We start from the raw sequence: 13,142 nt of genomic DNA on the forward strand, positions 1-13,142 counted from the left end.
TTTAGTTTACAGAACAGTATCTGTTAGATCCTGAACCATGGGAATGGAAAAAAGGGGAGAGAAGGAGGAGGTTCTGGCATATCAACTCATTTTAAAATATCCGTGTGTTATTTTCCAGGCCCATATACTTCAAGACTCCAAACTTTCTGAAAGGATAATTGTGCTGCTGCTGTAACTTTACCCTAACGTACACATAAGCATGGAGCTCACACTGTTTCATGATTACAGAAAAGCCACAGCATGCAATAACCTACGTCTTGCTGAACTCACTCTTTACTTCATTTGCACAAAAGATTACTCAAAGCTCTTCTAAGTACATACATGTGCTGAAGAAGGGACCAAGGACAGGCAGCAACAACAGAAAGAAGAAAAGCTTTGCAAAACAAAATTCTTCTTTTAGCCAAATCCAGCATTGACCTAATAGGTGTAGAAGAAAGAAAGGAGTGCGTGGAGTTCACAACTGCCTTCAGCTGGTAGCCGACAGCTATATCCATCCACCGCTGGAAGACTGAATGACCAGCTAACAGCCAACAATCCGACCCACTCCCTTCAGTCCTGGCAAAGCTTTGTCTGAGATACATTAAGTTTTCAGCTGAAATCTTGGGCATTTTAAGAGTGTGCTGCCATTTTGAGAAGCCATAACCAGGCTATTTGATTACAGTAATTTAATACCTTTGAAATCCTACTCCATGCAAACTCTCCTAGCTTAGAAGTGATTTTGTATTTCCACTAAATGCCAAATTGCACCTTTTTAAACTGCTTAATCAGCTTATAATCAATTTAGCTCCTGTTCCTTAAGCATCCTGTCAGTGCTGAAATCAGTATTAAGAATCATAGGACAATTGAGGCTGGCAGGGACTCTGGGAGGTTTGCAGCCCAGCTTCCTGCTCGATATAGCCACAAGGTCAGAGCAGGTTGCTCAGGGTTTTATCCAATTTGGTCCTGAAAACCCTCAAGGATGGAGACAGCACAACCTCTGGGGCCCCCTCTCCACCATCCGAGTGTCTTCATGGGGTGAAGCTTTTCACTATGTCAAGTCAGAAAAGTTCATGTTCTTGTTTATTTCAGCAGAACTCTCTGTCTTCTGTACCGTCTTTGTACTTGAAGCTATGGACCTGATGAAGAAGTCATGTGGTGACATTCTCCAGCCTGTGTTATGCTGGAGGTCAGATCAGAGTAGATGAAGATAGTAATCCCTCGCGGACTCTGTATCTGGGCATCTTCCCCAGAGACTCTTAAACAGGAAAAAAAACATTCCAGACAATCAAGAATCTAAACAAGACAGAATTACTCCCAATTTAAGCCTGCAAAGGGGAGAAGGAAAAAAGACAACTGACTTTGTCATGTTTAGGAAGCAGGGCCTGAAGGGAGCACAACAGAAGAGCACTGCTTTATTTGTTAGCTCCTTCCTCCGACACTGCCCAAGCCCACATGGTGTAGGCAGACAATTAGAGTTCAATAAAAGCTGCAGCTGCCTGAAGGACTTGCTGCTCCAAATGACTTCTTCAGCCTGCTTACCAAAGTGCACAGAGATAAAGTAGAAAAACACGGCTTGAGGCAACGGACTACAGAAGTTGTCCTTGCGACCCATGGAAATAAATTCCTTTAAAGGTGTTTAAATAGTGAGGCTCCTAGGTGCCTAGAAAAACAATTAGTATTATGGAAGGACAAAAGTTTATCCCAAAGCTAAACAAAACCCCAACATGCTATAAAAATCCATGCTTGGGCCTACCACTGAGAGCTTCACCAGAGTGACCTGAGCAGAGTGAAATCTCCTCCATCCTGCTCCTGCATTCCCGTTCAATGAGGGGCGGCACAGGTCAGGGTGTGTGGCTGGCTTCATACAGAACTCGTTTCCAGAGCTGTCAGCTGCTTTAAATCCACTTAAAAATGGACAAAGGAAATGGGGAATAATGGGAATAAGAACAAGGTCATCATCAGTAAAATACCCCACAGGCTGTGAGTCTGTTTCCCAAAGATGGTCCTTAAAACTTTGCTTCAAGCAGAAGTGCTCCTCATGTTCAGCACCTGTTTTCGTCACGTTCACACAACTCTGAACAGCTCCTCGGCTCCCGTACCTGCCACCAGTTCAGTATTGGCGGGAGAGCAGCTGGAGGAAGAGGCCCTTCACCAGCATGACTGGAGAAAGCAGAGAGGAGCCAGAGCGCAGGAAGCAGGCGGGCTGGTGAGCGGCCACAGGCCAGAGGTTATGGTGCTGTTGTAAACACCGAGAGGCATTTGTGTTAAATACGGTATTCATAACTATTTATAACTTCACTGCATGGGGTTAAAAGAAAAAAAGCACAACAAGAAACAAAGGAAAGAAACAAAGCAAAAGCACACCAAGCTGGGCTACCCCCATCCCTCTTCAAGCAGTTTGCCTGAGGTATGTCAAATAAAAGAGGGCAATTTTAATAGGATTAAGCTGAGAAAAATGTGTACTAGTTCCTATGGACAGCTCCTATAAATCTCACTCTAGATCCCAAACTTATCTGCTAATGGAAAGGCCAACTGAAATCCCATCCACTGGACATATGCCTTTTCCAGAGGAATTCTCTGCAGACCATATGCTGCAAAGATTCAATGCAATAAATCAATCTCCTTAAGTTATAGCCAGATACTATGTTTTAATACTGATGTACTGTTAGTAATGGCATACCTACGCCTGTTTTGTGTTGACATTTGAGTATATCGTGTTTCAAGCTCTATTCCAACTACTTTGAAGAAGGAACAATCTTAATTTTCACCGCCATTAATCTCTCTGAATGAAAGCAGAGGTCTGCATTAATGCTAAACGTAACAGCGACCCTATGGTGCATTTAACCCAAGTCTGCTGCGGAACAGGCAGGAACAAATGGTGTCCAGCACCATAACAAAGCTTATCTCCCTGATCAATTGTGAAAAGCAGAGCATGTAACAATACACGTGCTGAGCTATTACATTTCATTCAGCTGCTTTACTCACGGGACTTGTACAGGCTGGTAGTACCATCTCCATTTTACCAGTAGGAAATGAGAAAGATTCCTTTGAAAGAAAAGCACCTTACCCTGGAATGGGTCCCAGGGTCCCCGATGACTTCTGCTACCTGAATATTGTCTTTGTTGGAGATATCCTGACCCAAATATCCCTTTGGCTTTTTGTGTGCCTACTCAGGGACTTGCTGAGAGCAGAGGTACACAGAACTCCAGATTCAACACAGTGTGCATCTCTTTTTCCTAAGATCTAAGGTCTCCCAAGCAATCATGCCAACAGTTTCACACCACAAATGGGTGAATCCAGAAGATAGTGAGAAACGAATGGGCAGGTGGTCACCACGGTATCTGCAATAAAAGCTCAGGAGGAGTGGAAAGTGGAATACAGATGCAAATGCTGCCTCATGGAATACTTCTTCAAAGTTTTTATATAAAACATCTTTATTTTTTTTTCCATTCACCTTCACTTCTAACACAACCATGGCACAGTCCAACACTCCACGTAGGCTCAAGCAGTCTCTTTCTCTTCCCTGAGGTCAACTCGGGGGGGGACAAAGACTTGTAACAGACATCGAGCATTCCTGCTTGTATCGGGGCCCAGCCCCATTGCAGAGACCACAACTCTGTTCCCTTCCTCAGTTTCATCACGTTTGATTCAATCCACAGCAGCAGTAGCTGCTGGGAAGAGAAAAATGGTAGCGGATATTTACTGATTCCTTCTTACACTTGCAAGAGATAAGCCTTCAGGATAAACATTCCTCCAGATGTATCTTACTGAAAACATACAGGCGAAGACACTAGACCTGAAAGCTTGCGTGCTGTTTTTTTTTTTTTGTTGTTGCTTCTGTATGCCTGTGTGTTACTTGCTTACCATGCCCATGTTCAAGCCACAGATATTTTCTGCATATACAAACTACAATAGCATAGCATGGCCATGGAATACTCCAAGACCAAAACTTGGTATGACAAAAGCATGCAAAAACACCACTGGAAGCAAAAACATCTTTCACTGCACCCCAACCTGCAGCCCAACCTTCAATTCCAAAATTCATTCATACCAAAGACACAAAAATAACAAATGTTTTAAGAAATCAAACTTATTTTTCACTATACAAAAAATATGGTGCTGCTTCCTGTGAAATCTTGCTTCTAGCTAAATTGTCAAAGTATAGCTAATAAGGCATAGCTATATCCTTCCTTCTACCTACTAGTTTAGAAAAGAGAAGGGATAAGGTATGGGAAGCAAACCACAAGTCTGGCCAAGCAAGCAGCAGTCAAGGCCAAGAATAAGGCATTTCAAAGGTTAAGAATGATTACCAATACACGCAACCTCTTGATGTATCATCTCCTAACACTTAGCCACAGGCTGTAACCACATAAACTGCAAAATATTCTGCTGAACTAAGTTTAACATATAAGCATTCTTGTTTGTTACTAATCCAGGTATTTACATATCATCTCACAATTCTGATAAATAGCTCCCAGTTTTTGCACTTGCAAGAAGTATATCAGGGCTCATAAAATAAAACTGCTAAAGTTTACATAATTACACTGACATTGCTAAGGTACAGCATCCTTTCTCATTACCTGCAGCAACAGTAAAGATTTAGGATCTCTACACTACACAGTGCACTCTTCTGCAAAGTCCTCCTCCTCCAGAGCAACCTATTCAAGCAAAGAGACTTTCACCTACTTGCCTACTCTTCAGAAAAACTAACTATAGTATTAAAAGGAAAACTGTGCTGATCTTAACAGCTCCCTTCTCCAGGCTGTCTGCTTATATAGTTAGCAGGCTTTGCTGTGGTTTCTAGAAAATTACTCTTCTTAGAAACAGTAATTTGGAGACTAACTCACTTCCTAGATCATCTTTTTTGGGTGTGAAGTCACAAGAGGGTGGGAGAGCAGAGTTCTCTCTATTCCTGACTCTCCACTGCCCTGTATTGAACAGCGCTGTACACGCTTCCAAGGGAAGACACCACTCTGCTTAGGCTTTGCTTTCCATCCATGCTGCATCTGCTTAAGTGGACAGACAAAGCACAAAGCAATTCAAATTTAATTAGCTTTCAGTAAGATAATAATGAAATGTAGACCACCTTTAACAATTAACCTGAGAAGCAGAAGCTTACCAGGGACAACTGGCTCAAATGAAAACCTTTTAGGCTACAAACCTCCCTGCTCCCCATATTTAGCAGCCACAATTAACACTTCATACATTTCAGCCTATTCCTGCAAAACCCTCCCACTCATACTTGCTCTTTTAAAGGCTTGGTTTCCACAGTCCCTAGAAGTGACGTCAGCAAGGGAACATGCTAAGTACACAGAATGAAACGCAGTTTACGGTTCTTCCTTGCACTTACCTACACTTGTAGGAAATATATCCTCATTGTTAATTTGCACCTCAATCCAGTCCATGAGAAGATTCATGTACTGGGGTGCTGGCAATGCTGTAGGCTTCTTGTACTTCATGTCATCCTGCCACCGGTACTCATACTTAGGGCCTCCAGACATCACGGGGCAGGTCCTCTCTGTGCAGAACTCACAGATAGTTCCATAAATGAGGTTGATCCTGTTGAAGAAGTCAACAACGTGGACAGCTACCCAGTCATTTTGATCTTCTCCGCTGGGCAACTGCACAGCTGCTTTCAAGTCCACACCTGAGTTCAGAGAGGCTTGTGCTCGTTTGTGAAGCTCAAACCTCTGGGTTCCAGGTTCAAACTTGCGTTTTGGACGGAAAGTCTTATCCTTATTAAAGACTTGTTTGAGTGCTATGGACATGTCTTGTAATCTCCTGCTCTGCAGCAGATGGCAGAAAAGCACTGTTGAGATTTAATGCAAGTATCTGAAAACAGTTGCTCCCTGTCACAGGTCTTCCAGGTTCTTTTCGTCACAGAAGTTTGTACCAACTTCAAAGCAGTCTACTAGCTCTTCCACTTGAAAGCCTTCCCGAAAGGCTTCATGTCCCTAAGGATATGGAAACAATATATGTTAATGGTAAGCTCAAGTCTAGACCCATCTGTTTGTTACTGTTTTACCATCAACTTCTAGTAATTATGAGCTGAAAAGTAAACTTAGAATCCAAAACAAGCCAGCCTTAAAAACTGGCCAGTCCCTAACCTGAGTTAAATGAAAAGCTTCATTTTATTTAAAGTAATAAGGAATTAACACCTCTGTCTTTTTAAAATATCTACACACACAAACGCTCTTAAGTTATCATAAAGATGGGAATTAAATATATCTTGTACAATCTTACCATCTTTGTACCATTTTTAAACCAACCCTTCCATTTTGCTGTATTTTACAGTGATTGAGCACCATACCTAATATATGTACAAAATTAGCAGACAAAATACCACGTGACTATTTAGAAGTCTTATCCAACTGTTCCTAAAGTGACAGATGGTATCTCTTAGCATTCAGTCCTCTTCTCCATAGGAAAAAAAAAAATCCATGAGCAAGATTTCTCCATATTTGTTCTGTATTTTTAATTAATGGGCTATTTGTTCTGCAGACCTCACAGAATCTAGTTAGAGTGGAACCTACCTACAGTACAGCACAGGAATAATTACTGCATTCCACAGACCTGTACAGAGGTTGTTATCATTTTTGACCCACCCTCCGGAATTCAGCAGCAGTGTTAATTTTCCACTGAACTGCGTAAAATGATTAAAAAGCAATGGTGAAGCTGTCACTTTCTTTATAGCTCTATTCATCTTCTCCACAGGGGAATACTTGGCATAGTGGATCTATGACTCGATGCACAGCACTGCCAGCTGGTCAATGGAAGGGATTGTCCTGCTCTGCGCTGATGCGGCATCACTTCAAGCACCGTGTGTGGTTTTGGGCAATAAAATATAGGAAGGACATAAAAGTGTTAGAGAGCAACCAAAGAAGGGCTATGAAGATGGTTAAGGGTCTACAGGTCAAGATGTACGAGGAGTGGCTGAGGTCCCTGGGTTTGTTGAGCCCAGAGCAGAGCAGGCCGAGGGGAGGCCTCATGGCGGCCTGCAGCTCCCTCACAAGGGGAGCGGAGGGGCAGGCGCTGAGCTCTGCTCTCTGGGGACAGCGACAGGACCCGAGGGAACGGCATGGAGCTGGGACAGGGAAGGGTCAGGCTGGGTGTTAGGGAAAGGTTCTGCACCCAGAGGGTGGTCGGGCACTGGGACAGGCTCCCCAGGGCAGGGGCCGAGGCACTGAGCTGCCGGACTGCACGAAGCATTTGGACAGTGCTGTCAGACATATGGTCTGGTTTTTGGGTAGTCCTGTGTGGAGCCAGGAGTTGGACTCATGGTCCTTGTGGGTCCCTTCCAACTCAGAATACTCTATGTACCTACTCTGACTCGCAACAGAATGATTTTAGCAAAAGTAGTTTTAACAGCCAGCCTGACTGAAAAAAAGTAAATTACTGCTTTAGAGCCTTGTTTCTTGTTACATATTCAGATGCGTGAAAGAGTATTAGCATCAGTAAATGCAAGCAATTAGTAGGTGATAGGATAGATAGGGGCTAGCTCAACAAGAATTTTGTTTTAGTATCAAAGGATTTACAATTAAAGACTAAGAGAGCAAACATTTCATGCTGTGCATTATTTAAATTAAATAACACAATGTTTTACATTTGCACAGTTCTACAAAAATCATACCCTATCGGTGCATAATGAATACTCTCCAAGGGATTATGCGTGCTCCACTGTTTTCCCTAAAAGAAATCACATCCGTGAAAATTCTGCTAGGTTGTGTGTTGAAAGCACTGCATTATTCTGAAGACAGTTGCCCAAAGCTTTGCTGAGGGGCAGAAAGGACTAGAAAAAGGTAGTTATTTTTTCTTAAGCACCACAAGAAATTTGCACATACCTAAGCAAAGAGAAATCTAATGTGCTAGACCCCATCTCCATGCAGTAGAACAAAAGCACCATGAAAAATACTCTCCCAAATGGCTGGAAGATTAGCATCCACTCAATTTACCAGCAAGACGCAGCTAAATAAATCCAGAGACATGTTTGCTTCTCCTTTTGCTGATAGCACAGCTTTACACTACCACGCAGAGATACTCCAATCATGAATTCATAAACAGACATACTTTCTGTGCCAGCAAAATGTTAGACGTTCAGGGATGAACTCCATGCAGACCACTGTCAGATCTGACATGGCCCCTGACATAGTGTTCAAGCACAGTGCAGAAGTGCTGCAACCTGATGAAGGTCAGGGAAAGACTTGAAATAAAGCTAGCCTTGTAACAATTTATTCGTGTCATTGGCAGGAAATGAGGGCACTTTAAAGAGACAACTTTTGCCCTACAGTTTGTTGTTTGTTGCTAAGACCCGAAACTTCCATCTCAGATGCTTAGAAGCTCTGTGGCTGTTTAACGCCCTTTCAAAGGACTGGCGAGTACTGCTGCTCAGACCGAGCTGGTGAGTGGCACACTTTGAGATGGCATCGAGCCAAAGTCCCAGTCTGCAATAACAAGGATGCTAGCAGTGGAGCTTTACAGCTCAGGTAACTAATTTTTCTAGTCTGGCACTCTAATGTGGCCACTCGGATTCCCTTCCTCACCTGTAAACATTTACCATTCACCATAACGTGACAGGAGTTTTTATTTAAAACAGCAAGCTGAGCACCAAATAAAACTCATCTTCAAAAGATATATTTTGAAGCACAGTACTTACTGCTGTTAAACCTTTTCCAAGAAAAACAGAAGGCACCATATTTTATAAGCTATTTTCTACTGAATATACAAATGTTATCATATTTAATATGTTCACTCAGCATGCATTCAGTAAGTTTGCAGAAAAACAATTAACAGAGAAACCAATTAAGAGGTGAAGCAACCAAAACATTCACCAAACAACTCATTATCTTGACTCTTCTGTGTACCAAAACTTGATTTTTTTCCTCTGTCTCTTAAAACGTCACAGAAGGCTGTGCAAAACTAGGGACAGGTTACTTGCTTTCTCAAATACTTTCACATACAAGACAGAAAAGTGTATGGTCTGAATTTGACAGAAATACTACAGTGAATCAGCCCTCTGAAATTATTTTGTATACATTGCTTCCTGAGGGTATTTGCTGTCTATTTAACCCTGTTCTTCACTCAAAAGCTAGCAGAAATGAATGAAGAAATAAAGAAGAATTTTGAGACACCCCCCTACTGCTTAAACGGACCTCGATCTTGCAGGTTATACAATGCCCTTACTGCCCCCACTAAAGCAACCAGCTCAGTCAGGCATTTCTAAACAGTTACGAACAGCATTGCCAATACTTTACTGGAAGAAAGATGCTTTCATTTTACTTACAACGGACAAAAGAACAGTCTAAGCATCAGCTTGTGGCTCAGCAGAGTACCTGATTTTCAGCTGAGATTCACGCAGGCACTTTAGGTTTAGACTCTTCAAAGACTTAAACTAATAGGAAAGCTCTAGCCACAGTCAAGGCTCTAAAAGTATCGTTATTGCTTAGGCAATAAAGTGCTGGTACTTAATAACAGGACGGCCACTCCTCTGCTTTGGACTGAATCACTAAACCTTTGCAGAAACTCATGCACCATTAGACTTCCAACACCTTGTAGCACTGTGGATCAACAACACGTGATGAGAGGTTTGTCATTCCATCATGGATCACATACTGTCAATTAAAACTTTGTAGTGTTAGACTTATAAAGCAAAGCTATTGCTTCAAAATCATACAGCATTATCAAAAGAAACTCATCAGATAACCTTAACAACAAGCAATGAGGAAAATTTCATGATTTTTAAAGTACCAAGAATCTAACTTGGCTTGCCTGTCATCATTTTCACTTCCATGACAATTTTAATCTGCAGAGAATGAGAAATGCTCCCACTTTCATTATCTGGTCTTCACTAAAAGCTCCTTGAAGTCTATAGTAGAGTAGCACCCTCCTTCCACATAAAATTGTGACTATTCCTAATGCATTTGGCACTGTTTTGTGTTCAAGTCTCCTCTCATAGCCCAGTAATGACCGCAGAACTTCTGATCTATACTAGTGTCAAAGGCCGAAGAAAATGGCTTCTGATACTTTATGACGGATTCTAACTATACACATAGAGACCATGTTCTGGATGCACTTCTGAACTATACCCTTCATTTGTGGCTGTCCTGGTATGGGCATTGCAAGTAGATAACTCCTTCTAACATTTCAGCTTCTCCTCTTTCCTCTCGGAGTAGTGCATTTCTGAAGAGGTGTGATAGTCACCTGCAGCTTTTCTTGAGTGACTATTCCGTGGCACAAATGATGTAGTTTGGTGGATTCCTTTGTTGGCAAAGTCATGACTGGGAATGGTTGCCCCAGATTTGGAGATGGTCTCAGAATGAAGAATTAGACCCACAGAATCTTCATGTGTGACATTAGCACCACAGTAATCAACGCCGTCCCCAGCTTTGTGTAGAAACATGCACATATAGAAATTTAGGCCAAGCTCACAGCAACTCAGCATAAACAGCAGGTATACTAAGTCAGCACACGGAAATAATAAACCAGTCCTACCCACACAAATACCACACACACAGAAAAAAAGTAAAGCTTGATCACCGTCCTATCTGAGTCACTAACGAGTTAAAAACCTACTACATCATTTCTTCATACACTTTCTATTAAATCATAGGTAATACTAACATTAAGTGACACACTGTTTACAAACACGCCGTTCATCACAGCACTCTAGTGAGCACTACACTTAGAGGGCTGCTGGGAATGTAGCTGGTACAATTCACATTTTATTCATCAAGGAAGTGAAAAGATATGATCTCTCCAGCAACAATGACACGGTAAGCTGTCTGTCCAGCAAGACAGTCTGAAAATCAACTTTTCATCCACTTATTTTTACATTTTTTCTTTCCAAAATGTAAGCCTTCATTCTGAGCACTTGCACTGTCTGATTCAAAGACAGCTGAAGCCTGTAGAAAAGCACATATTAAATCAAAATCCCATTGAGCACCAACATTTTGTAGACTTCTTATGTTTGACTTCATATTTCACTATGCATTTTACTACAGCTACATTAGACATCACGGGCAACAAATATTTTAAATGGAGGCGCAAATACATACCAATGCTCCTTTTTGAATGTACACTTTCTCTACATCCAGGCTCCTGTTTGAGAGCCAGTATTATAACATATAATGAACAGGTTCTCTAACACACTTAAGTATGAAGAATTGAGTGAGCAAAGGCCTGTCTTGAAGTCTGAAAACACCTTTCCTATTTACACATCAAAAACCATCCAAGTGAGTAGAAACAATAATATCCCTTGTATCTTATTTACATACTTAAATTTGTGCAATTCAGATAAGTTTTATCTGTAATCACAAGAAAAAAATGTTGCGCAATCATGCTGTGCAACTTCATGAAATGCAAAGAGTTTCCTCATGAACAAAAAGAAACACACACACACAAAACACCTTACCAACCTGTAACATAGATTTGCATTAGGGTTTTGGCAGAGTCAAAACAGAAAGGAAAAAGGATCAAGGCAAATTTAGGTTACGGAGAAAATGGTTCTTAAAAAGCACATACATGGGAACCAGATTTTGAAGGTTATTATATCTTTTTTCTACATGTTATCCTATTCTCAAGAGTCTTGCAAACTCCATAAAGAGTGGGCTCCCAGTCTTCTGCAAGTACTTCTGTGTACTTCTGCAAGTCTCAGAAGTACACAGAAAAGCATAAACAATGACTTTGTTTCCCAGGTGCTGATGTGCATGGTTTCTCCATGGTTTCTACAGCAAAAGCTTTCACGAAGAGCCAACATTATTAAAGAAAAATATGTCCTGCTGCAGCTTTTGTCCATATTTTGTGTTATTTACCTGGAGACATAGAGCATTTTAATTAATACGCAAAATAACAACAGAAACTGGTAGCATCCAATGAAAGGAAGTTAACTGATGCTTGAGGACAAGAATTTGCTTATGATAACAGAAATTCCAGCAGCTTTAGATGAAGTTGCAGTTTGGCTTAAAGTCCTTCTCACAAAAGGATTCCTGTGGTTTCTTCACTTCTCTCTAAAGGTACCAGGACTACCTTACATTAATCCTTATATGATAACTGTAAGAACAACACTGAGGCTTCAGGGTTCTCAGGTGGAAAATGCTGACTGTAAAGTCAAAGAAATCAAAGGGCTGAAACACCTCTGCTATGAAGACAGGCTGAGGGAGTTGGGGTTGTTTAATCTAGAGAAGAGAAGGCTCCAGGGAGACCTCATTGCAGCCTTCCAGTACCTAAAGGGGGCCTACAGGAAAGATGGGGAGAGACTTTTTACAAGGGCAAGTAGTGATAAGACAAGGAGTGATGGCTTTGTACTGAAAGCTGGGAGATTTAGATTATATGTAAGGAAGAAATTCTTTACCGTGAGGGCGGTGAGGCACTGGCACAGGTTGCCCAGAGAAGCTGTGGATGCCCCATCCCTGGAGGTGTTCAAGACCAGGCTGGATGGGGCTTTGAGCAACCTGGTCTGGTGGGAGGTGTCCCTGCCCATGGCAGAGGGTTGGAACAAAATGGTCATTAAGGTCCCTTCCAACCCAAACCACTCTATGAAAAACCTTCTGTGAAAAGTCTTCCCAAAGTCAGAAACATTTCCCATATATAGCAACATAGCTATAGCTATCAATAGCTAGCAATAGCTAGCCTTTGTGCATGGGGAGACACAAGGAGCAAGTACTTTCCTGGGACTACTAAAAACCACAACTGTAAAAGATCAGAGAAAACAATATAAAGAGGATTTTAATAATTGAGGTGTCCAGGTTCAATGAAATAAATATAAATGAGTTTTGACTTGATTCTTACCTTGTGTAGAGCAGGAACTTCTTTTCTGTCCCTCCTCTACCCCATTTCTAAGCTATAATATTGGAAAGGGAGAGCAGAATACAATGGATACCTGTCTATAAAAGCTGTGTCCTTCAAAAATGAACATACTCCTGTAACATTTGACAAACACGAATTTCATTGGATCAGCTTCTGCCTGAAAATCTAACCTAAACTAGTATTGCGGCGACATTTGATAAAGGGAACAGAATCGTGCTTTATGCTTCTGAGAAACTATAGAGATTTTCACAGGGATTAAATTTAAAAACGATACAGAACAGGGTCAGTCCCTCTGTTGTGGCTGAGTAGCAATGGCTTACACAGGGGTGAGCGGACATACATCTTAGGTGTGAACTTCATTA

The 13,142-nt window shown here is 41.6% G+C and overlaps 1 protein-coding gene across 12 annotated transcripts in view; it reads right to left on the minus strand.

Annotated features, from left to right (window-relative positions):
* The window catches only part of MOB3B (MOB kinase activator 3B), a 90,969-nt gene that overhangs the window by 46,503 nt on the left and 31,324 nt on the right, over nucleotides 1–13,142 (minus strand). For 11 of the 12 annotated variants that reach the window (XM_083816288.1, XM_083816286.1, XM_083816287.1 and 8 more), the window contains one exon: nucleotides 5,330–5,933. In XM_083816288.1, the coding sequence (XP_083672414.1) occupies nucleotides 5,330–5,747 (418 nt within the window). In that variant the 5' untranslated portion in view covers nucleotides 5,748–5,933. Of the gene's footprint in view, nucleotides 1–5,329; nucleotides 5,934–9,259; nucleotides 9,282–13,142 lie in introns of those variants that run through there. The other variant, XM_083816296.1, reaches the window with a different exon arrangement.

The sequence above is a fragment of the Anser anser genome (genome assembly GCF_964211835.1).
Source record: "Anser anser genome assembly, chromosome: Z".
In the NCBI taxonomy this organism is placed as follows: domain Eukaryota; kingdom Metazoa; phylum Chordata; class Aves; order Anseriformes; family Anatidae; genus Anser; species Anser anser.